A 26,796-nucleotide genomic window follows, 5' to 3' on the forward strand; every position below is an offset into this window, starting at 1 on the left:
GCCAAATAAATAAATAAATAAATATTTGGGCTTCCCTGGTGGCGCAGTGGTTGAGGGTCTGCCTGCTAGTGCAGGGGACACGGGTTCGAGCCCTGGTCTGGGGGGATCCCACGTGCCGCGGAGTAACTAGGCCCGTGAGCCACAATTACTGAGCCTGCGCGTCTGGAGCCTGTGCTCCGCAACAAGAGAGGCCGCGATGGTGAGAGGCCCGCGCACCGCGATGAGGAGTGGCCCCGCCTGCCGCAACTAGAGAAAGCCCTCTCACAGAAACGAGGACCCAACACAGCCATAAATAAATAAATAAATAAATAATAAATAAATTTAAAAAAAAAAAAAAAAAAAAAAAAAAAGTCTGGAGCTCAGGGGATAGGTCAAAGCCAGAGACAACTTTGTTTTAGAGAGTTACTAATGGCTGGCTGACAATTCTCAGGAACAAAATTTCTTTCATATTTGAGAATGTACTGGCTCAATTCTTAGGAGCCGCCTATAAGTTCAATCTTATTCCTCCTATGGGTATGCGGCAGTAATACCATTTACCAGGATATACTATATATGATAAACTCTATAAAATTTCATGTCCTTGGCTTCCTTTTTTTTTTTTTTTGCCACGTCACACGGCATGTGGGATCCTAGTTCCCTGACCAGGGATCAAACCCATGCCCCCTGCAGTGGAAGTGTGGAGTCCTAACCACTGGACCACCAGGGAATTCCCTGTTCTTGGCTTCAGACTAAGATAATTGACTAATTTTTATAAATTACCAAGAAAAGAGAATACTGGGTCCCAATCTAACATATTCAAAAATTAATACAAATTTTATTGAAAGAACAAGGTCTTACTAAAACTAATAGGTAAAAAAAAGCCAGGAATCAGATCTATGTCCATTATAGCTTCCTTACATCTCCCCTCCTTCTTTCATGCCTTATCACCTAGAAGCTTAGTCACCAATAAGTTCACAGAGTTAGCTATTCATTTTCAAAATAGAATTTATTTCTGTAATAAAGAATTAAAATATAGCTGTGAAAGTAGAAAATAATATAGAAAAATATTTAAAATGTGCAACAGTAATTTTGAGTAAAGGTAGTTAAGCACTAGAGGTTATGCTCAACTTCTACTTGAAAGACCAATCATATATATTATTACCTACACCAGAAAAAACATACCTACTTGCAGTTTTAATTAATAATTATAATTCAAAAACAGGTTTATACACCTGGTCAGGCTTTAAAATATAAGTACAAATCTTGGGGATATATTTTTTGAAGCTGGCTTCACTTCACAGACTGATAAATCTACTGTCCCAAAATCACAAGGTTGTTTTTACTAATTTATCCAGGTAATTAAGTCAAAGTGGAGGAAATATGTACTTTTTGGATGAAACCTAATGTTTTGGTAAAAATGGGACAAGAGTATCATTTTTCATTATGTTGGTATAAAAGCTGGTAAGCTCACGTATCCCCAGAGCTTGGTTTCCACCAGGTGGGTCTCAAATTCAGACACTAAATGCAGATGAAGAAATATCTAGTGAATTCTATCTATCCCTTCCCCAAAGTTTTACTTACAATTAAGATATAGGTATTATTTGTATGAAGAACATACAAAAAGAATTGGAAATTGTTTGGCTAGAGGGAAGACAACTCTTCAGGGGCTACTGTTTGCAGTTTGCAGAACATGATAATCTTCTCTAGGAAGAATAATGTCCACATAGCAGCACTATATTCACCAGGAATCCCAGAGCCAGTGGATCTATCATGTAGCAGGAAGCCAAACCTTCTGGCTGCTCACAACATCACTCAGCTTCCCTTTAATCTTCAGGAAGTGTCTCTTGAATTCCAATCCATCACCCTATATTAGGAATAATATCCAAAACTAATGTCAAAAAAACAAGAAAAAGAGACTATGCCATAAAATCAAACTTTCTTTAGGGGTAAGTAGAGACAAACATCCATGGATATGTCCAGCTACAGTTATCTTCCGGTCCTCTTATGAATACAAAGTATCTTGGTAGAAGAAATGACTACATAAATAATTCTGACTTGACTTTGGGCCCATCACTGCTCCCACCACCCTGGGCCCAGAGAGCAGAAACAATGGCATCCTGTCCATTTCAAGGGTTGGTATCTCTGGACCTATGTCATTGTTTTTCATAGGCACAAGGCGTTTATAAACTAAAAATAAGCTACACAACTACGCTTTAAGTCTTGCCACAACAGAGCCAGTGATTCAGTTATGAGAAGGGTTTCTCTACACTAGGATCTTAATTTAATTCCATACCAAGCATCTGGACAATAGCACTGCAGCAAATCTCCAACATAAAGAATGTGACCAACTCCTCCAACCTCATTTAGAGCCACACACAATCTTTCGGTAAACAGAGAAAATGCTATTTTGGTCTTATATGTCAAAGGCTTTAAAACTGTAACCTCAGAACCACTAATTTCTAAAGAAAGAATCAGAAATGTGAACAAAACTCCATGTATATGAGTATTAATCATAGAGTAGCTTGTAACAAACAGATAAAGTTTCATTAATTATAATGTGCAAACATTTGGACAAATCGTAATTATTATGAAAAAATATTAAATACAAATTCAATAAGAAAAAGCTTAGAATGCTACAAAATATTAAGGGTAATTATTTTAAGGACGAAAATAATTTAGGACTATTTTAATTTTTTTATTTGTTATTTATTTACACATTCTACACAAAACAAAAACTTTTATAATAAGGAAAATGTCATTTGAAAAAACTGTTTTAGAATAGCTAATGACAAGAACAAATGTTCATAATATTAAATTTAAAAAAACAGTTACCATATGTTTATAAATATAATGCCATTTAAAAAAAATCTACACATAAGAGTAATTCCATAGAGCATATATTATAAGTAATAGTAAGGTTATTGTAATACAATATCAAAAATAAATCTGTGTTCTCTTTGGATGATAAAATTAAAGTTGATTCTTATCTTCTTTATACTTTTTTGTGTTTCTAAAATTTCCAAAATGAACATGCAATACTTCTTTAAAAATAGCAAAACAAAGTTTTTTCTTTTAAAAAGTGTTCTATTCTACATACCTTAGAAAGCCGGAAGTCGACCAAGATCTTCTCATCCATTTCTACCAAATTCACTTTGAAAATGAGTTTATTGTTTCTTCTATCAGTTGTTGATACAGTGACCTAAGACAATAAAAATAAGGTCAAACCAGATGTGTGGGCAGAAAATACTCCAAATAAAAACTATAATCTTAGTTCAGTGATAGTACTGGGATAAAAATTTGAGAGGCGCTTCTATAACAGGAACTATGCCAGCTGAATATCCCACTCCTTCTAGGACTTTCCTCTCCCAATGGGTATGTGTGTGTCCAACCAGACCAACCTGTAAACAGGATGCAGCCCTGTTATCGGGGATTGAGTCTATGTGAACTCTTAGCAACAAAATAAATTTAGTATTTTACCAAGATACAACTGAAAGAAGAAACAATTAAAGAGAATAAAAATGAGGGACTTCCCTGGTGGTCCAGCGGTTAAAACTCCACGCTTCCAATGCAGGGGGTGTGGGTTTGTTCCCTGGTTGGGGAACTAAGATCCCACATGCCATGCAGCATGGCCAAAAAATGAAAAAAAAAAAAAAAAAAAGAGAGAGAGAGAGAGAATAAAACTGGACTGAGAGGAAAAACAAGATTATTAAAACATAAGAAAGAAAAAGAGAGGCCAGATTTGTGGGTAAAAAGCTACAGCGGCAATCAGAAGACGGTGAAGGTCTTGAGAGGCCTTTCAACTTCCACTTTCAGTGTTTTAGAAGCTCAGGCTAGAAGAGTGACATGGAAAGAAAGGCGTAGCCAACAGCCAGCAACAAGACCCCAAACGTAGATGAGGCTGTCCTGGACCACAGAAAAGCCATCACCTCCAGCTGGATGAATGAGCCCAAGCAAGATCAGCAGATTTGCCTAGCTGAGCCCAGTCCAAATTACAAAAACATTTTTAATAATTCTCGCTTCAAGAAATGACTATTAAAGAAACACAGGTGTACCACAACAGTGCAACACTGGAACAACATTATGTTCTGGGAAAACACAAGACACTCAGCACATCTTAAGTAGGTTATTAAACTTCAAAGACAAAGAAAATTCTCCAAAGATTCAGGCAGAAAGAATTAATTGAGGAGTAATGTCGGTAAAAATGGCAGATTAGGAAATTTCAAAAGCCCATTAACTCCACAAAAGCAATGAAAAATCTGGCAAAAACTGTCAGAATCAACTTTTTCAGAACACTGAAAACTAACGAAAAGCTTGCAGCAACACAGGGGCACTCATACAAAACAGATGAGCTTTCTCACATTGTAACTACCTTATTCCCAACTCCCACTCCTTAGCTCAGTAGTAGGCTTGAAAATAACCATCCACATTCCAGGTCCAGGTACAAATGCAAGAATAAACGTCATTCATAAACTGTCTTAAGCTGTTCTACCTTCCTGGAAGACCTGCTCAACACACTTGTCTTTATTTTGCCTGCCTAACTACACAGGACTTGTGTTAAAGTTGCCACCTGGGGAGCATCTGTCAAAAGTACCTACAGGCAAACGCTTTAACCCTTGCTTACTGGGGTAATGCAGAACAGTTGGGACAAACAGATTACCTAAAAAGGCTGGAAGGAAAGGTTTAGGAGTGAGATGTTTTTGAGGGATAAGAGTTCTGAAAATCTCTCACATATTCCTGGGACTGTAAAGGCTATACTTATGCCCAGGGCACTGTACATGCTCAAGAAATGTCTGAGAAGTCTCTAAGCTCTACCTCTGGCTGACCATGAGGCACCACACAAGCAGGAAGTGAAGGCTAACGCAGAGCTGTAAACTGCCTGGCTGGGTATCGACGGTATGCCCCAATACGCACACAGAACCCATCTGCAAAAACTAGCTTTTGGTTCCAGGAATTTAATGTTTAATCATTAGCTGACCATTGAGCTAACAGAACAAAGATTTCAGAGACCACACACAACAAAGAAGACAGACACTACAATATTTGATCAGAAACGTCACTAAACAATCAAAAACTACATCAATTGTCAATGATAACAAACCCTGGGAAGAGGGGAAAATCTACTTCCAGGGTTGTCACATTATAATATTCAAAATGTCCAGTTTTCAATAAAAAAGGATAAAGCATACAGAAAAATGAGAAAATATGGCCCCCACACAGGAAAAAAGAAGTCAGTAGAGACTGTTCCTAAAGAACAGAAAGAAGAATGAAGAAAAATGAACAGAGTCTAAGAGACCCGTGGGACATCATCAAGTGTATCAGAATATGCACAATGTGAGTCCCAGAGAGAGAGGGGAGAATGGGGCAGAATGAACATTTGAAAAAATAATGGCCAGAAACTTCCCAAATTTGATGAAAAACAATCCTATCCAGGAAGCTGAATGAACTTCAACTAGGATAAAATGAAAGAGATCCACACCAAGATACATCATACTCAAACTGTTGAAAGACAGTGACAACAAGAGAATCTTGAAAGCAGCAAGAGAAAGTGACACATCATGTACAAGAGATCCTCAATAATATTAACAGCTGATTTCTCATTAGAAACCACGGAAGCCAGAAGGCAGTGGAATGACACAAAGAGCTAAAAGGAAAAAACTGTCAAGAAGTCCATATCTGGCAAAACTATCCATCATAAATGAAGAAATTAAGACATTCATAATTAAAATTTGATAGAGTTTGAAACGACCAGACCTGCCCAAAAAAGAAATAGTAGGGCTTCCCTGGTGGCGCAGTGGTTGAGAATCTGCCTGCCAATGCAGGGGACACGGGTTCAAGCCCTGGTCTGAGAAGATCCCACATGCCGCAGAGCAACTAAGCCCGTGAGCCACAACTACTGAGCCTGCGCGTCTGGAGACTGTGCTCCGCAACGGGAGAGGCCACAACAGTGAGAGGGCCGTGCACCGCGATGAAGAGTGGCCCCCGCTTGCTGCAACTGGAGAAAGCCCTCGCACAGAAACGAAGACCCAACACAACACAGCCAAAAATAAATAAATAAATAAATAAATTTATTAAAAAAAAAAAAAAAGAAATAGTAAAGGAAGTCCTTCAGGCTGAAATGAAAGAACGCTAGATAGCAACTCAAATCCACATGGAGAAATAAAAAATATTGGTAAAGGTAATTTACATAGGTAAATACAAATGACAATAATAATCAATTTTGTTGTTTGTAACATCTATTTTTTCCCTACCTGATTTAAAAAGACAGCCACATAAAGTAATAATTATAAATCCATGTTGTTGGGTATACAATGCAAACTATAATCAAAACAGAACTAAAGTGGCTATACTAATATCAAACAAAAGACTGTAACAAAAATTTTTGCAAGAGACAAATAAGGACATTATATAATGTTAAGATGATCAAGAAGATATAGCAATTATAATCATATATTTATCTAGAATCCAAACTCCAAAATTTATGAGGCAAAAACTAACAGGGTTAAAGTAAGAAATAGAATTCAGCAATAACAGCTGGAGAGTACAACATTCCACTCTCAATAATGGATATAAAAATTAGACAAAGATAAACAAAGAAATAGGGTTTTCCTGGTGGCGCAGTGGTTAAGAATCTGCCTGCCAAGGCAGGGGACATGGGTTCAAGCCCTGGTCTGGGAAGATCCCACATGCCGCGGAACAACTAAGTCCATGCACCACAACTCCTAAGCCTGCGCTCTAGAGCCTGCGAGCCACAACTACTGAACCTGCATGCCACAACTACTGAAGCCCACGTGCCTAGAGCCCGTGCTCCACAAAAGAGAAGCCACCACAACGAGAATCCTGCACACCTCAACAAAGAGTAGCCCCCACTCACCACAGCTGGGGAAAGCCTGCACGCAGCAACAAAGATCCAACACAGCCAAAAATAAATAAATTTTAAAAATAAATTAGAAAAAAGAAAAACAAAGAAATAAAAGACATGAACAACACTATAATGCAACTAGACCTAACAAATATGCCCAGAACACCTCACCCAACAACAACAGAATCTACATTCTTCTCAATCACACCTGGAACATTCTCCAGTATAGACCATATGTTAGGCAACAAAACAAGTCTCAATAAATTTTAGATAATTAAAATAATACTAAATATCTTCTCTGACCACAATGGAATGCAATTAGAAACCAACAACAGAAAGGATTTTGAAAAATTCACAAATATGTGGAAATGAAACAGCATACCTAAATAACCAAAAAGGAAATCACAAGGGAAATTAGAAAATACTTTGATATGAAAAAAACTGAAAACTCAAAATATCAAAACTTATGGGAAGCAGCAAAAGCAGTGCCCAGACATACATTTATACCTATAAGCACTTACACTAAAAAAGAATGATATCCAATCAACAACTTAGCCTTCCACCTTAAAAAACTAGGAAAAAAAAGAGCAAGGTAAATCCAAAAGGAAATGATAAACATAGTAAGGAGAAGAGATAAATTGGCAAACCTTTGGCAGACTGACCAAAAAAAAAAAGAAAAAAAGATTCCAATTACTAAAATCAGGAATAAAAGTAGGATGTTACTACCAACTTTACAGAATCTAAAAGGACTATAATACTACAAAAAAATGGTATGCCAACAAATTGGATAACCAAGATGAAATGGACAAACTCCTAGAAACACACAAACTCCCACAAATGACTCAATAGGAAATAGATCTATAACAAGTGAAGACATTGAGTCAGCAATCAAAAAATTTCCAACAAAGGAAAGCCCAGGACCAGATAGCTTCACTGGGAATTCTACCAAACCTTTGAAGAATTAATATCAATCCTTCTTAAACTCTTCAAAAAATAGAAGAGAAGGGAATACTTCCTAACTTGTGCTACGAGGTCAGTATTACCCTGATACCAAAGCCAGACATCACAAGAAAACTACAGATCAAATCCCTTATGAACACAGAAAAATTTTCAACAAATACTAGTAAACTGAATCTATCGAACACACTACAAGAATTATGCACCATGATCAAGTGGGATTTATCCCAGGAATGCAAGATGGTTCAAAATACAAAAATCAATTAATGTAATATACCTTATTAACAAAGGAGAAAAGTTTAGCCAAAAAGTAGATACATCCCAGATGTCCATCAGTGGATAAATGGATAAACAAAATGTAGTCTATCCACACGATGGACTATCATTCACCCATTGAAAGGAATAAAGTATTAATAAATTCTACAACATGAATTAACCTTGAAAATATTATGTTAAGTAAAAGAAGACAAATGCAAAGCGTCACATACTATACAATTCCATTTATATGAAATGTCCAGAATAGGTAGTTCACAGAAAGTATATTAGTGGTTGCCAGGGAGGAAAGTATGAGGAATGACTGCCAATTGGTATGGAATTTATTTGGGGGGCAGTGGAAGGTTCTAGATTTAAATGGTAATAGTTGCATAATCTTGTGAATATACTTAAAACTACTAAATTGTACACTTTAAAATGGTTAAAGTGATAATTTTTATAGCATATGAGTTTTATCTCAATAAATCTACCTAAAAAAAAAAAGAGTGAATTATCTATACAAGTGAGAGGAAAATCAGGCTGGCCTCAGATTTCTGCACAATAATATTTTCCCCTAACTTTTAATATTGAAAGCTTACAAATCCACAGAAAAACTGGAAGAAATGTGCAATAAATAACCACAAACCCTTTATTGGTCTTATCAACCTAGATAGCTTGTTTACTTTTCTTTTTTTATGTGATTCTTTTTTTTTTTTTTTTAGCTTTTAAACTAAGTTATCAACGGCACACACTTCACCATGTGCCTCCTGCAAAGACATTCTCCTACAAACCACAATATTATCATCACACCAAAAATCTGACACTGATTCAAAAACATTATCTCATATAAAACCCATATTCAAATTTCCCCAACTGTTCCAATAACATCCTTTATAGCTTTTTTTCTTTAAATCCACGATCTAGTGAAAGATCATGCATTGCATTATTTATCAGGCCTCTTTGGTCTCCTTTAATACAAAATATTCCTCTCTTTGATTTTCATGATATTAAGATTTGTGAAAAGCCTGAAGACAGATTAGAATGTCAATGTTATAAAAATGCTATAATAACATAAACAACAAAAATTGGTAGATGGGAGCAGGGAGATGGAGGAAATGTGGAATTGTTCATGGATCCATCTTTCACAGAAGGGAGTTGATTGTTAACTGTTAACAATTTAAGTATTGTACATAGTTTTAAAGAATGACTTGAGTCTCTTAGTGTCTTTAATAACCTTAGAGAAGTCTTTTAAGAAATATTATTTCTTATGATAAAGAACATTTTACTTAAATTTCTTCAGTTTCAACTGTTTCTTTTTCAAATTAAACTAATTACTTTATATTTTTAAAATATACTGACAATGATAGTTTTTTATTCAAATATTTAAATTTTTCTTCAGGAAAAAAATATAACGAAAATCAATGAAACATACCTGATTCATACAACTTTTCTTCCACTGATAGCCCAATTTCTCACAAGTCTCTTTCAGGCATTGATAAGATTTGTCGGCATCCAATTTGGTAAAAAATCGTGTCATTCTTTTGACCAAGCGCTGCCAGGGGTTCTACATGTCAAACAGAGGAAAGCTGAATAAATCATCAGATTTATCACCAAAAGCAGTCATATCATAGCTATTTGGTCTGAAAATTTTTTTCTCTGACTTAAGATTCTTATACATCAGAGTCTCCCCTAGGAATTCCCTGCTGCTCCAGTGGTTAGGACCCTGCGCTTCCACTGCAGGGGGCATGGGTTCTATCCCTGGTCGGGGAATTACGATCCCATGTGCCATGATGTGGTCAAAAAAACAAACAAAAAACAAAAAAAATCTGTAGCAAGTTTTAATATTATATTTCTTAGATTTATATATTAAAAGAAAAAAAGACTTTAAGACAATAAAAAACAAAGGGCTGCCATTATTTATTTGAAAAACCTTACCTGTGAGGATCCCGGGGTGCCAAGCAACTGACTATTCAGAAGCATATGATCAGGACATGTGGGCTGGGAAAAACTGATCCCTTGTACCAGTTTATCAATGTATGAAGGGCTGGTGTCCCATAAGGAAAGACCTGTCCGTGGTTCTGGCTGAGAACTGGAGTACTTCACATTTTCTTCACTGCAGCATTAAGATATGGAGAAAAGTATATCTTTAAATAAAATCCATCAGGCCTTTCTTATATCACATTACCATTCTCACACTGAAAAACATAATATTCATCCTAAGAAAACAATATATACATGTATTATTTTTCATGGGGACTATTATATCCAACAACTACTTGATCTTTTATTAATCAGTCTTACCTAGAAGCACTGTTTACTGGAGAGAAGTCCAAATTCGATTGAATATGCTTAGAGAATCCGCCAGGAGACTCTGATACACCACCTGAAGTGACTCGGGGCCTCTTTGCCCCTAAAAAAGAAAACATAAATACAAACGCTTTCAAGTTTTCTATGCAGATATTTTTTAATTAACCCAGCTGACAACTTGAAGAAGTAAAACCATATCTAAATTCATTTATTTAACACAAAATACTTATACGACAAATAGTGGCTCTTCCTACATGATTTTATGAGAAACGTGGTCGTTAGGAACTTAGTAGGACTCACCTGCCAAATTGTACAAACTACACATTTCATAAATCCTGACCTGTAAGTATGTTCCAAGTGCAGGCCATAATTTTAATGGTACCATTTATAGTAACAGAACAATGTTCGATGAAGACTGAGAGACCCAGCTAAGGCATCAAAACTTTTTAAAATAAAAAATAATTTGTGATGATGACAATGAACATTATGAGTCTGCTCTACCCAATCTTCTTTGCTCCTCTAGAAAAGCTCTACCTAAAATAATCATTATATAGAATATGATGCTACTATAAATTCATGGCTACTACCCTCAGTTGGATCCGCAACCCGGACAGTTAGTCCTACGTTTCTCTAGTCAGTTTCCTCTCCCTTTCCACAATGATTCTTTCAAAACTTCTATACTCCTGTCAGATTAACCAAGACCACCCTCCAGGACCATACCATCTCCCATTTCACAAAGAAAATAAAGTCACTGGAAACTCCCTCAACTTGCCACTACCAAATCTGCTAACTTACTTGCATTCCTACCCATCCTCTCCCCTTCCATCCTCCCACCAAATGTCCATCCCTCTACCTGTAGTTGAGCCCATACCCTCCTTTCTCCTCAGGGACCTTGATGCTCTTTTATTCCCTCTCTCTTAGACTTTGAGCCTCTTCCTCTCAACTGGATCTACCCCCAAACCATTTAAACATGCTTAAGTTTAACCAACCTTTTTATTTATTAATCCATTCATTCAAATATTTTATTAAGCCTACTATGTTATCAGGCAGTAAGATGGGAGAAACGGCATGTTGTTATGCTGATAAGAAAGATCCAGTAAAGAGGGAAGAGTTAATAATGAAGCAGAAACAGAGAAGAATTGCTAGACTGAGTAAGCAAAAGAGAACTGCGTCTAGTGCACAAGAGAAAGGGCTGGTTTATATCTGGAGCAATTTACCCAGAGCAACGGGAGAAAGCAGAGTATATGAGCACAGAGACAGTTAATCAGGTGGGTGGAGATGGTGGTAGGAGTTTGTGGAAATTCCTTTGTTATTGCTTCTATTTCCCAGTGAAATAGGAAGTATTGCCACCAACTGAGAGTGAGGATGGAGAAGGAGGTATTAGAAGTTGAAGAGAAAATGAAAGGTATAAAAATGTGATTTAGGAGAGTAGGTCTGTGAAAGAAGTGGGGAAATGCATTATGATTGCCTGGAAGGAGTAAGGGCCCACTTGAGATCAGTGATCTTGAATTTAAAGCAGACAGTGCTGCATATTTTTCTCCAGCTGCAATCAGCTGTGGAGGTATAAGTGTAGAGTGGGTACAAAACAGGATTAAACTTAGGTTACGTAGACTTGCTCAGTAAGTATGATGAAGAGAGAATGGGCAATGGACTTCCCTGGTGGCGCAGTGGTTAAGAATCGATCTGCCAATGCAGGGGACACGGGTTCAAGCCCTGGTCTGGGAAGATCGCACATGCTGCAAAGCAACTAAGCCCGTGTGCCACAACTACTGAGCCTGCACTCTAGAGCCCGCGAGCCACAACTGCTGAGCCCATGTGTCACAACTACTGAAGCCCACGTGCCTAGAGCCCATGCTCCGCAACAAGAGAAGCCACTGCAATGAGAAGTCCGCGCACCTCAACAGAGAGTAGCCTCCACTCGCTGCAACTAGAGAAAGCCTGTGCGCAGCAACAAAGACCCAACACAGCCAAAAATAAATCAATAAAATAAATAAATTTTTTTAAAAAAGAGAGAATTGGCAAGGAAGTTGAAGATAAATGTAAAGAAGTCATTACAGTGACTAACCTTGGGATTAAAATAGTGAGGATGGAACTCGGGACCGAGAAGGGGGCAGACAAAAGATAGTGAAAAGGTAGTAGAATTGATGGACTGCAAGTCCAGGTGCGGTCAAAGGGTTGCTGGAGTCAGGGTACTGGAGGGAGGAAACCAGAAAAAAATATACTGGTGGTCCAAGCAGGATGCTTGAAGACAAGATCGCTAGAGGAGAGAAAGTCAAGGAAATGTGAGGTGATGACAGTGGAAGGACCATCTAAATGAATATTTAAATTACCAAGAACCATGACAAAAATTACGTCAAGAGCTGTGTTGGAGAGAGTGACAATGTGGCAGGAATTTTAATTTGAGGTTGAGAAGGTGATTATTATGAGGGAATAGTGGGTGGTAGAGTCTGATAATAGGATTCAAAATGAAGGGTGGAGGAATGTGAAGAAAGAACAAGGAGGATGCCTGCTCCACTCCCAGATCAAGGGTATGAGGGTGCAGGAAAGAAAACACCTACCACCTGAGAAGAAGCAATGTCCTGAGAAGAAGCAATGTCCTCAGGGGAGAGCTGGATTTCAATTAGAATAAGGTGAAAGGTGAAAGAAACATTCAGGGAAGAGTTAAAAATTCCTCATTCATCTCTAGCTATCGTTCTCTCTCAGCCGAACTTCTTTACTGAGCTGTCTACACTCTGCTTAACTCTCTTTTACACTAGAATCCCTATACAATAGAGTTTATTCTTAACTCTCCACCAAAACTGTTCCTGCCAAGATCATGAATAACTGCCGTATCGTGGAATCCACAGGACAAATTTACTCCACATTCTTCTGATGTCCCACCTCTCTGGCTACTTTTCTGTTTCTCTGGCCTCCGCCCATCACTTAAACACTGGCATTTTTAAGATTTCATATACTCAATTTAATCTACTACCACAGCTTAAATCACCATCTATTTACAGAAAACACCTAAATTGACATCTCCAGCTTAGCCCTGTTTCCTGAGTTACACACATGATGCACACAAGCACACACACACACACACACACACTCTCCTATGAGACAGTTTTACTTAACTTCTCAAATTCAAATAAAATATCCAAAATCAAATAAAATTTCCCTGCAAATCTGTTTTTCCTTTTGAGTTACATCCAAGCAAATGGTTTCACCATTTACACAGTTGTTCAAACCAGAAAGGAGACATCCTTTGACTCCTCATTCTCCTTCATTTTCCACATATAAACAATCACCAGTATTATCAACTCTAGTTCTTAAATTTCTCTGGAATCAACTTCTTCTTTCCAATCCCACTATCACTAACCTAGTCCAGCCTACCATCTTCTCATATCTAGGATCAAAAACAGTGAAAAAAAGTAGCTAGAAAGATCTTTCAAAACCAAACACATAAGCATGTCATTTCCTTGCTTAAAATCTCTCAAAAGGTTTTCCCAACAGCCTTCGGTTAAAGCCCAAGATCCTTAACGTGGCTTACAAGGTCTTCCACGGTTTGGTTGCTATCTACCTCTCCAACCTCATCTCAAACCTCTCTCCCTCTCTCCCTTCTCCATTCACTTACTTTCTCAGCAAACATTTACTGAATGCCTATGATGGACCACTATGCTAAGCACAGGTGATGCAATGATGAACAAGCCAGACATGGTCCATGCCATACTGGCCTTCCCTCCAGTTCCTCAAATGCACCACTTTCTAACCTCCAAGACATCCCAGATGCCGCTTCCATGTTCAGAATCTGCCACTCATCTTGCTACTACTCTTCTGGCTAGCTCCCCTTTAATCTTCAAATCTTAGATTTAATGTGATTTCCTCAGCAAGATAAGTGTTCTTTGTCACTTAAGACTTGGTCAAATTCTTAGCTGTAGTACCCTGACTTTCCACTTTATAATTATTAATGAGCTTAAAATTATTTTTTCTATTTCTGGTTTTTGTACTAGACATTATAATCTTCATGAGGACAGAGACCACAGCTCTTTTGTGTTGTTGACTTATACCGACTTTACAAGTACCTTTTTTTCACAGAAAAAAAAAATATTTGTATTTTAAGGATATTACCTTTCTTGAGTGGTTTGTTGTACCATCTATCTTTTTTGATGTCTGGGATGGTAATCCTTACTGATGGATTCTCAACTAGGATTTTATGCAGCAGAGCTGAAAACAAAACATTAAGACAACATTTATAAAAGACTCAAGTAGATTAGAAAAGCCTACAGCTTGTGGTGTAGAACACACATCCTCTATTGCTTTCCTTATGTCCAAATATTAATTCTGGGGAAGAGAAAGAATAAAGTTACTGAATTTTTGCTTTAATTTCATGCAGTCATTCTTTGCTACTGTCTATATCTTTGAATATTCTTCCCAGAGCTGACTCTCAGTTGTTTGCAAATAAATAGAACAAGAGCTAGGTGGAAATGTTTCTCTTCACTTGATATTTATACGAAGATACCAAAAAAACCCCCTCTTATCCATTTTCAATACCAAACTTCACCGTTCCAATATGTCATATTAAGTCTTCATTTTATAAGGGAAATTTACTTTCCAATAACTTTTTTTAAAAATATTTATTTATTTATTTATTTGGCTGCGCTGGGTCTTAGTTGCAGCACATGGGATCTTTGCTGCTGCACGCGAGATCTTCACTGCCGCATGCGGGATCTTTAGCTGTGGCATGTGAACTCTTAGTTGCAGCATGCATGTGGGATCTAGTTCCCTGACCAGGGATCGAACCCAGGCCCCCTGCATTGGGAGCACAGAGTCTTAGCCACTGGGCCACCAGGGAAGTCCCTCCAATAACTTTTTAAGAGACAGTAATAAAAGCAACCATCATCCTAAGGTACCTTAATTATACTGATAAAGAATTCATTCATCTCCCAACACCAAAATAATTTCCTAATGGACCGAAGATTTAAATGAAAAAAATAAAGTCTTAAAAACATAAATGAAAACATCGGTAATTTTTTTCTAATGCTGAGGGTAGGAAAGACCTTTCCAAACATGATGATATAGTCAGAAACCACAAAGGACACGTACTAGATTTAAATAAATAAAAATATAAAACTTCTGGGGACTTCCCTCGTGGTCCAGTGGGTAAGACTCCATGCTCCCAACGCAGGGAACCCAGGTTTGATCCCCGGTCAGGGAACGAGATCCCGCATGCATGCCAAAACTAAGAGTTCACATGCCACAACTAAGAAGCCCGCATGCTGCAACTAAGACCCAGTGCAGCCTAAATGAGTAAGTAAATAAATAAATACTTAAAAAAAAAGTTAAGTTTAAAAAATATATATAAAACTTCTGCATGTCAAAATAGCATAAACAAAATAAAAATACGTGACAAATTGTCAAAAATATTTGTAATGAATGCAAAGATCTAATGACATTAATATGTTTTTCAAAAACCTCATATAAAGTAAAAAGAAAACTTCCTACCAAAAATGAGCAAAACAAACACGTTCACAAAAATAGACTAAAAGCTAGTAAATATACAATGAATATACAACTTCATTGGTACTAAATTTAAAATAAAAATAAAAAACATAATATATTTCTTATATGTAGGCCTATTAGATTAGTCAAAAAAAAAAGTTTAAGGGACTTCCTTGGCGGTCCAGTGGTTAAGACTCCGCACTTCCACTGCAGGGGGCACGGGTTCCATCCCTGGTCAGGGAACTAAGATCCTTCATCCCGCACAGCATGGCCAAAAAAAAAAAGTTTAAATGTAAACTAATTAGACTGTGATGAAATGGTACAAACTTTCTGGAAAACAATTTGGCAAAGTAAACAATAATAATTAAAAACTGCATACATCTTTGACCCTGCAATTCCACTTCTGGGGTTTTACTTTAATTAAATAATTTAAAGGTATGTGCAAAGATTAAGTTATATGAATGATCATCATATCTCTTTCACAGCAGTGAAAAATTAGAAAAAATCCTGAATCTCTAAAAAGGTGAACTGGATAAGTATAGTAAGCCATGTCCATATAGCAGAATACCATCACAGTCTTTAAAAACAGTGATGTAGACCTACAATTAGTCATGAAAAAATGTTCACAAAGCATTAACACAAAAAAAAAAACTGGTTACAAAATAACATGTATAGTGGGATGCCATTTTTTGTGAAAACACACATACTTATAAATAATATACACATATAACAAACATATAGTTTTTACTACAAAATATAGAAGCACATATCAAAACATTAAAAGAAGCTATTCCATGGGAGGGAGGGAGATGCAAGAGGGAAGAGATATGGGAACATATATATATGTATAACTGATTCACTTTGTTATAAAGCAGAAACTAACACACCATTTGTAAAGCAATTATACTCCAATAAAGATGTTAAAAAAAAAAAAAAAAAGAAGCTATTCCTGAGTGCTGGGATGATAAGGGTTGGATTTTACAATTTTTTAATTTATTATTCTTCTACTTCATCTATAAAGATCATGGATTATTTACTTAATGATTTAAAAGTTAAAAAGAAAAAAAATGTAAGAAAAAAATTCAAACAGCACTAGGCTTCATTATCCAAGAAATCAGTACTTTACATCAAAATAACCCAGTTACCTAGAGGAGCAGAATCGATTTTTTTCCAAGGGTTGAGGTATGTTTTTTTTTCTTTCCAATCACAATATTCCTGACAACTATCACTAGGTTGGTCCCATGGCAATTCTGAAAAAGAAACAAGTCCCAGTTTTCTAAGTGTTCAAATCATTATACAATTTTAAGGGAAAATAATCAATGACACAAATCCAGTAAAAGTTTCCTCCAAATTAATTCAATATGGTTTCCAAACTAAGAATGCCAACTCTAAGAAATTTTAGAGGCACTTCTAAGATATAGTCCACTTCCTGCCTTACTCTTTTCCAAAAGTATTCACATGAATTTTAAAAGAGGGTTACTGTGATATTTCATTTAATAGCTATACATACTTCATTTTTAAAAACGTTAGGGGGCTTCCCTGGTGGTGCAGTGGTTGAGAATCTGCCTGCCAATGCAGGGGACACGGGTTCGAGCCCTGGTCTGGGAAGATCCCACATGCCGTGGAGCAACGGGTCCCGTGAGCCACAACTACTGAGCCTGCGCGTCTGGAGCCTGTGCTCCGCAACGAGAGGCCGCGACAGTGAGAGGCTCGCGCACCGCGATGAAGAGTGGCCCCCGCTTGCCGCAACTGGAGAAAGCCCTCGCACAGAAACGAAGACCCAACACAGCCAAAAATAAAATATATAAATAAATAAAAGATTACTATTTAAAAAAAAAAAAAAAAAACGTTAGGGATTAAAATTTCCAACTTAGTTATAAATAAGTTAATATTAAAATACTATCACATAAATATGGATCCCCTTGATTCATTTCATTTATTTTGGTATAAGAAACCTGGCTTTCCTAAGGACAGGAATTTTATCATGATTAAAAAACTCAAAGCTGCTGCATAGCACAGGGAGATCAGCTTTGTGACGACCTAGAGCGGTGGGATAGGGAGGGTGGGAGGAAGGCTCAAGAGGGAGGGGATATGGGGATATATGTATACATATAGCTGATTCACTTTGTTGTACAGCAGAAACATACACAACATTGTAAAGCAATTATAATGCTCCAATAAAGATGAAAAAAAATTACGCAGAAAAATAAATAAATAAATAAAAAGCTCTTACCTCCAGCCAACATTGCAGTAAGTACTATTCCACAGGACCAAACATCAACTGGTTCTGCATGAAATTCTTTTCTCTTTAGAAGTTCTGGAGCAACATACGGTAAAGTACCACACATCTTGTTCAATAAACGCTCACGATTATTATGCCGAAACACTGTTGCCAAGCCAAAGTCAGAGATTTTGAGGTTATCTAAACCAAAGGAAAAGAGGATGGCACTGGATAAAAATGTTTTGTAAATAGATATACTTAAAGGAGTTGAGTTGTATTGGAAAACCACTGGTGTTATGACCAAAAAGAAATTTTAAAAAAGAAGAAATAAAAGACATCATCATATGGTTAAAACTAGAAAAAGGCCTTATGGCTTCCATTAACTTAAGACAAATATTGTCAATACACAAACAGTATGGACCAGATTAAAGAAAGATCCTGGAGTCAAAAGGGCCTTCTAGAAAAGAGCACTCCAGACTTGAACACTGAAAAGAGAGCCATACCCTCATCGGGTTGTGCAGAGGGCGGGAGGGAGACATCAATAACATACTAGGCACAACTTTTCCAGCAGCGGACAAACCCAGCTGGCTGGACCGAAACTAAAGACCCACAAACCACCAGAACTTCTTGTCAAGGTGGCTAAGTTTAGAAAAGGAGGATGAACTCTGTACAGAAAACAAACCAGAAGAGCAAATTTCCACTCTAACCTCCCATCTTCAGCACACACAAGCTATAGGTAGAACTTTCACCTTAACTACACTTAGTGAATATCTACCATAACTGAGTGACACTGTGCTAGCCATGTAGGTAGATAAATTACTGAAGACTAACAATAACAACTGCTGTCGAGGTTATGAAAATACAGAACATTACAAGATCTTACAGAAAGGGAATCTAACCTAGTCTTCAGAGATAGGGGAGACTCCCCTATTATCAGGTTATCAACTGGTACAACCTTTTTAGAAAGCAATCTGGCAAAAGATGCCAAAATTTGAAATACTCATGCTCTTTGAACTAGGAATTCCCACTTCTAGGACCATACCCACAAAAATACTTCCACAAATCCACAAACATAAGGATATCCACACCATAACAATACTGTTTGTAAATAACCTAAATGTCCATCAATAAAGAAATGATTAAATCTTATAGTACACATGTACAATGAGATTATGTAGGTAACAAAAAACAAACAAAAAAACACAAGGTATACCTATATGTACTGACATGGAATCAGGTATAAATGGAAAAAACGGCAAGTGCCATAACAAATATTTATTATAACATGACCTAATTTTTATATTGGCCTGTGTTAATTTATAGAATAGTCATCACTGCCTTATATTTTTTAAAGCTAGAAACAACTTAAATGTCCCAAAACAGGGGACTGATTCTTTAAAAATCAATTACATCCACCCAATATAATATGTAAGCCACTGATGTTTACTTCTATGACTTGGGAGGTAGCTACTGTAATTATCCTTTTAACAGCTATATATGACACAATCTTGACAAATCACTGAGATTAAGAGTTCCAAGTTACCTATAAGCAGTAATCACTGAAAATACTAATGGATGACCACAGTATTCCTTAGAGTCTGTTGTTTCACTATGTCTGTGATGTAATACTTAGAGAACTGTATATAATAAATTTTAAATTGAGGAGTGTGGTTACTTCTGAGAAAAAGAAAGGGGCACACATTTGGAAGGAATACAGAGGAGGACTTCAACTATATTGATAATGTTCTATTTCTTTTTTAAAAAATATTATTATTGAATAGAAACAAAAGATTATTTATATAATATGCAAGATATGAAAAATCATTATAATCAACATCCACTCACCTAACACCTAGTTTAAGTACACTCTATTTCCTTTGAAACCTCCTATAAATCCTTCCCTTTCCTAACCGCAATCCTTCCTTTCTAGAAGATTTTACGTAGCTTGAAACCTATATTTAATAAAAAAAAGGACTTAATTTGTATATGAGGAATGGGAAGAATTGATTATAATACCATCAAAGCTATTAGTATTCAAAAAGTAATGGACATAGAATGAAAAATAGAAGGAAAAGGAAGTCTCCCAGCTTGTGCTCTCGTTTCTTGGGATTCATCAACAGATCATTCTACAGTTCCTTTTCCCAATACACCAAATTTTCTGAATATCTAAAATTTTGCTACATACTTTATGGAACAACTTGCAGAAGGCTAAATAACCAAAGAAGGATCTTAAGTAGCTAGGTTAGTAGATGGGTTAATAAAAAGATACCTAAAAGATATTAACCAAAATATTAACACTGGTTATAACTGATTGGTGAATTTCTGGTGATTTTTTACTTCCTTTTTTATACTTTTGATCTTATTTCATGATTACTTTTATCTTTATAAAGAGAAAAAAAAACAGTATTTTTAGTTTGGGAACAAAGTTTTCACATTTCAGATATTACATACTCACATCTCCATTATTTATATAAGCTGGCTTAATTTATCCCCTTGTACGAAGGTCAATTATAGAGTTCAGAAAGAGGTAGAAGAAGGCTGATAAGAACATACACTGGTACTTATGATGGGGCACGATAATGCCAGAAACACTAAACCTCAGGGTTGGACAGGATGTGAAAAGTACTTTGGTCCAACCAGCCAAGCAATGTTTAAATTCCCTTTACAATATTCCTGATAATTAATAATCCAGTGTTTGAATCTCCCGTTAAAAACCTACTACAGGGACTTCCCTGGTGGTGCAGTGATCAAGAATCCGCCTGCCAATGCAGGGGATATGGGTTTGATCCCTGGTCCGGGAAGATCCCACATGCTGCAGAGCAACTAAGCCCGTGTGCCACAATTACTGAACCTGAGCTCTAGAGCCCATGAACCACAACTGCTGAGCCCACGTGCCACAACTACTGAAGCCCCCGTGCCTAGAGCCCATGCTCCGCAACAAGAGAAGTCACCACAATGAGAAGCCCGTGCACCACAACGAAGAGTAGCCCCCGCTCGCCGCAACCAGAGAAAGCCCGTGCGCAGCAATGGAGACCCAACGCAGCCAAAAATAAATTAATTAAATTAAAAAAAAAAACCTACAACAAAGCAACCTATTAAGTTTTTGGGCAGATCCATTAATGAGGGTCATCCTTGTACTAATCCAAATTGCCTCCATATAGTTTTCACCCACATACTGTGAAGAACTGTATTTAACAATTAGCAAGTTTCCCTTGAGTTCCTCAATTATGCCTTATTTTACATAGTTTCTAGCCCTTTCATCATTCTGGTCACTCACCTATAAAAGTACTTCAGTAGTCTACACGCCTTTCACAGTACTGTCCCAAACACCTATTATTCCCACCGTGGCCTTGCAGAGAAGTGATGGACTGCTGCCTTCCTCATTCTCACCTTATCACCTTAATTTTCCAATGATCAAATTACACGGGTGACTAATATGAAGTCTGCTGCCTAGTAAGTCTTTTTAAACCTTCTTTGCTGCCAAAGACATGCCATTAAACTGTACTTATTTCGTTAGTTTTTTCAATCTAAATACTGAATTGAGTAACAATCCAGTATGTGTTAAATCTGACCTGCCTCTCTGGTCTGCTAAATTCATTCATCTAATAAACATTTTTGAAAACCTACTATTTGCCAGGCACTATTCTAACACATTAAACAAAACAGACAAAAATCACTGCCTCATATGCAGTGGATATTTGTCACCTTTTTTGATCCTGATTCTATAAGCTAACACTAACACTATCCATCCCTCTCAGTTTTTATGACATCCATAAAATGTAAGTAAAAGCCCTGCATCTTTATCCAAGTCATAAATTAAAAAGAACAAATACGTCAAGGCTAAGGTCCAGGGTATTTCAATTTCATATTTTTTGCCCTGAAATCTCGGTAATGGAAGGCCTTGATCCTGCCTTTGTATGGCTGTACTAAAATGATTAGGTAGCAGCGACAAAATGCTAAACTTACCCCTTTCATCCAATAGGAGATTTTCTGGCTTAATATCCCTGTGAGTTATTCCAATACCATGCAGATAAACCTAAAAGAGAAGCAGAGGAAAGCATACCAGAATAGGGTAACTTACTTCACTAAGACTAATTTTAAGTAAAAGTTAGAGACAACTGTACCTACCACCCCTGCCATGAGTTGATGGAAGAACCTCTGAGCATCTTGTTCAGGCATGCCTATGTCTGGCTCTATAAGAATTAATTATGAAAGTTAGTTCACCAGGTAAATATAATCAGTCATCGACCACACAGTCTCCTAATTCTAAAGTTAAACATTTGTGATCGTACTTTAGCAAAGAGAATCTAATGCTAACAATTAAAGATTCTGGAGTCCACTAGTACATATAGTACTTAATAACTCACATTTCCCCATGTGCTAAGTGGCAAAAATAAATTAACATCACAGGAAAAGTACAGAGAAATAACAAACTATCACCCAAATCAAGAATGCAAGCCATACCTTGAAAGCCCCTACTTATACTAACCATGATTTATTTGATATCTTTCAAATTCTCCCCTAATTTCTTCTAAATGCTATGCCAATATTTTTTCCACTCCTGAAATGTAATTGTCAAAGTGGAACCCTACACAAATCTAAGTTGATTTCACTAAATACTTAACAACAAATTTAAACTTCATATAATTTCTCGCACTACTACAAAACCATGAATTCCTGTGAAGTTCCTTCAGGAAATAGTTTTATTAAGAAAGGTTCTATTGTCAGTTATCTTTTTATATTTTTATCTCCCTCATTAACTTTTGATTTCTTTTATTCTCAACTCTTTTCTGAGATAGATATTGAAGATTCTAATAATCACTTTTTAACTGCTAATACAGTAGCTCTAAATAATAAATTTAGATCCACAGAATATATTTTATGTACTTCTTAGTGTTCTTTAATATCAAGACTTTGAATCTACACAGAACATTTAAGTAGCAAGCACAGAATTTACTTAATATATATAAACCAATCGTAGAAAATTCTCAATTTCACTTATGTAACAACTTGCTATTATTTTGGATCTGTAAATGTATGCAATGATTTCATGAGACTAGAATGTCTACAAAGAAAAAAAACTTTTTCTGCATATGCATACATCACACTTATGATACTTCACCATGAGACCACAGTTTATCATTCTTAAACTCTACAAAATAGCAATCCCAACTGAAATCACTTATACAACTTGGGAAAAAAGTTTCTTTGATGACTCTACATATGTATTCAGTGTTTACATAAGTTGCAAAAACAAGAAAATTTACTCCAATTTCACTACTGCATAAGCAAGTCTGAATGGACAATGAACAAGCAGCAGTCCCAAGATTAAAAAACAAATTTAAAAACTTATTTAGCATAAGAATTATCTTCAATCTTTTCCATACCTATTCTATCAAAAAGTTCTCCCCCACTACAGTACTCCAGAAATAGATACTGGATATTGCCTTCTCTCCTGTGACCATAGAATTTCACTACATTCTCATGATTTAACATTTTATTGATACAAATCTCTTTCTTAATATTTTCTGGACAGTCTATGGCACGCTTCATGTCCACAATCTTCACTGCAACTGCTTCTTCAGTTCTTCTATTCACAGCAAGTTGAACTCTAAAAAGAAAAAGGAAGAGTTATAATATTCCAGACATTTGAATTATATTTCTTTTAAAACTTCAAAAGGTTAAACATAACTCATCCAAAACTATTTTACCTTTATTAGTTTCTCCACCTGGGAGAAACCATGGAAATGGTTTCTGCCATGTTCTCAACAGTACTACTCCTTTCTGAAATGTGAAGTATGATAGCTAGTGTTCCAAAGAAGTCATTATGCTATACATCCAAGTCATTTAATAAATTCTTAATAAACTAAAATAGGATAAGAACAATTCTAGGCCACATCACATATACACATGCTCTATTCATTTAATTTGTTTTTCTTCCACTTTTACTGAGCTATAGTTGACATAAAGCACTGAAACGATTATCACAAGTTTAGTGAACAACCATCATTTCATATAGATACAAAATTTTAAAAATCGAAATGATACATATTTTCCCTTGTGATGAGAACTCAGTATTTACTCTTTTAACTTTCATATGTAACATACAGCAGTGATAATTATATTTATCATGTTGTACATTACATCCCTAGTACTTATTTATCTTATAACTGGAAGTTTGTACCTTTGGACCACCTTCATCCAACTTCCCCTCCCCCACACCCTGCTTCTGGTAACCACAAATCTGATCTCTTTTTTTATGAGTTTGTTTGTTTGTTTGTTTTTGAAGCATAATTGACCTACAACACTATGTTAGTTCCTGTTACAAAACAGTGACTCGATATTTCTATACATTTCAAAATGACCACGGTAAGTCTAGTTAGGATATGTTGCCTTACAAAGATATTACATAGTTCTTGACTATACTCCCCACACTGTACATTTCATACCGGAGACTCATTTATTTTGCAACTGGAAGTTTGTACCACAGGTATTTCTCTCCTCCCCAGCACCACCCTCCCCTCTGGCAACTACCTGTTTGTTCTCTGTATCTAACTCTGCTTCTCTTTGTTGTTTGTTCATGTGCTTAGTTTTTTAGATTCAGCCTATTAAGTGAAATCATACAGTGTTTGTCTTTCTCTGTCTGACTTATTTAAACTTAGCATAATACCCTCTAGGTCCATCCATGATGTCCCAAACGGCAAGATTTCATTCTTGCTCTATTCATTTAATTGTAATAACATTACCTAGCATTTATTAATCCGATACTATATGTGTCTACAGTAACTGTTCTAAGTGCGTGTGGGATATGCCATTTTACAGAGGCACACAAGGACATTAAGAAGCCTGCCTAAGAACACAGAACAATGACCGGTAACGTGACTCCACAGTCGGTTCATTTGCTCATTTAACCACTATGTTTGAACCCCAGGAAGGAGTATGTGGGAGGAGAAACTGACTTCAGAAGTCTCCTCTAGCTCTTTAGGAAGAGAATGTTTTTGTTTTGTTTTGTTTTGAAAGGGAAGAAAAAAAATTAACCCTTACAGAAGATTGTGTAGCTTCAGTTCCCCAAAGTTTTAGATTTCAAATGCAAAGATCTGTTCTCCAAAACAACCAACTTGTACTCAAAGGAGACAATAGACAGAAAACTAAAGCAAGCGTGAAGTCAGGGTAAAAGGACTCAAACTCACTCTCCATAGGCACCTTCTCCCAGGGTTTGCACCAAGTCCCAGTCTTCCACAAAGGGCACTGCCATGACTCCACTAAGTCCCGCGGCTGTAAAAGCAGGAACCCAGAAAAGACGGTGGATGAGGACACGCTTCAATCATCTGTAAAGCCGCTGAGCTCCGCCTCTTGCCGTGATTCTTCAAGGTGAATCACAGCTCCTGGTTTCCCCTTACACCTCATCCGTATTTTACCCAAGTCTTTAAAGCACAAGCAAGTATTCTAAACTCTGGCATTTCGTTGGTAACTCACAAGCCTCATTCCCACGCAAACGGCAGGCTGAAGCCCCGCCTTCCAGGCGGCCGAGGAAACGTACCAGTGGCGCGGAGGAGTTGGGGGACCAGTGCTTTACGGTGGGGAACCGGGGAGGGTGGTGAGAGGTGAAGCGTCGGGCTAGAGTAAGGGGATGCGAGCTAGTGGAGGAGGAAATAATCGCTACGAGGACCGCAGCCGCTCCTCCCGACCCGCTCACTCCCAGTTCCCACCCCCGCCCCGTCCCCAAGGCCAGGAGGAGCCCGGGGCGGAGCCAAACTGCCCCAAGAAGCGGAAGGAAGGGCTGGGTGACACGCGGACGGCTGGGGCCCAAATCTCGGGTGCTCTCGGCCAGCAGAGGAAGTCTTCTCTCCAGTCCCCGTACAACGGGGACCGCCTGGCACCCCACTCCTCCACCCTCCGAAACCGCCCCTCCGCAGGAGTCTCTCCGATCCTCTAGGCTCGGCGCTGAGAACTTTCTCTCGCTGTGCCCCTCCTAAATCATATAGCCCCCGAACTCCGGCTCCAGGCGCTTTTCCCCCCTCTACCGGCCGCCCTTCCTCACCAGGCCGTCCTTTGCCCGCCACCACAGGAATCCAAATGTAGGGCTATTCCCGCCAAAACTTGCTGGCGTCACATTGTCGCAAACGCGCGCTCCCTTGCCGTAAAGCAAGGAGGCGCGCGTTCCTGGGCCAGCTGCTCTGCGGATCGGGCCGGCCAGGGCCTGGCGCCTGCATTCCCCGCAGGCTCACGCTGGCCGGGGCCGGGTTACTTTCAAACCAGGAGGAGATCCTGGCTGAAGAGGTTTAAGAACTGCCGAGTGCATCGGTGTGAATGACCTCCAGGCCCAAACGCGAAGTGGGACACGGCGTGTGACCTCGGCCGGCCGGCCGTCCTCGCGCTCCCGGGGGTCGCTGCCGCCGCCCCGGACCCCCGAGCACCTCGCCCCGCTGCCTGGCAGGGTAGCGAGGATCACACTCCGTAAGTGCTGTCTCTGTAACTTTAAAGCGCGGCCCAGATAAAACTGAAGTCGAGAGGCCAGGGACAGCTGTTGAGCATTGATCCTGTTTAGAATGAAAGGAACTTTGTGATGGGAGCGAGAAGCATCAAATACCGGCCGCACTGTAATGGGGGGTGGGAAGGCATCGGGATGAAGAAAGCTACTCTTTGTAGCTGGAGGTAATGTCAGGATAACCAGTTTTACCATGTCTTGTCCGAACAGGCACCAAAACAATACCTCCACTCAACCTTTTTTAAGGAAGTGCAA

At 37.8% G+C, this 26,796-nt stretch overlaps 1 protein-coding gene across 3 annotated transcripts; it reads right to left on the bottom strand.

Moving 5' to 3' along the window:
- Positions 1 to 966: 966 nt before the first annotated feature.
- Positions 967 to 26,156, bottom strand: CHEK1 (checkpoint kinase 1). 3 transcript variants are annotated; one of them, XM_036862716.1, is made up of 13 exons: positions 26,095 to 26,156; positions 25,244 to 25,328; positions 23,441 to 23,664; positions 22,182 to 22,246; positions 22,020 to 22,089; positions 18,066 to 18,254; positions 16,978 to 17,082; positions 14,462 to 14,557; positions 10,349 to 10,457; positions 9,983 to 10,160; positions 9,480 to 9,611; positions 3,077 to 3,178; positions 967 to 1,843 (listed from the first exon to the last, which is right to left on the bottom strand). In XM_036862716.1, exons 2-13 carry the CDS (start codon positions 25,306 to 25,308, stop codon positions 1,748 to 1,750), a joined length of 1,431 nt encoding a protein of 476 aa, XP_036718611.1. In that variant the 5' UTR covers positions 25,309 to 25,328; positions 26,095 to 26,156; the 3' UTR covers positions 967 to 1,747. The 3 variants fall into 3 exon arrangements, with proteins under 3 accessions (XP_036718611.1, XP_036718612.1, XP_036718613.1); XM_036862717.1 differs by lacking the exon at positions 26,095 to 26,156 and adding an exon at positions 25,594 to 25,699 and having other exon boundaries at positions 975 to 1,843; XM_036862718.1 differs by lacking the exons at positions 25,244 to 25,328; positions 26,095 to 26,156 and adding an exon at positions 23,765 to 23,837 and having other exon boundaries at positions 1,005 to 1,843.
- Between the last annotated feature and the right edge of the window lie 640 nt (positions 26,157 to 26,796).

Source organism: Balaenoptera musculus, chromosome 8 (genome assembly GCF_009873245.2).
Source record: "Balaenoptera musculus isolate JJ_BM4_2016_0621 chromosome 8, mBalMus1.pri.v3, whole genome shotgun sequence".
In the NCBI taxonomy this organism is placed as follows: Eukaryota; Metazoa; Chordata; class Mammalia; order Artiodactyla; family Balaenopteridae; genus Balaenoptera; species Balaenoptera musculus.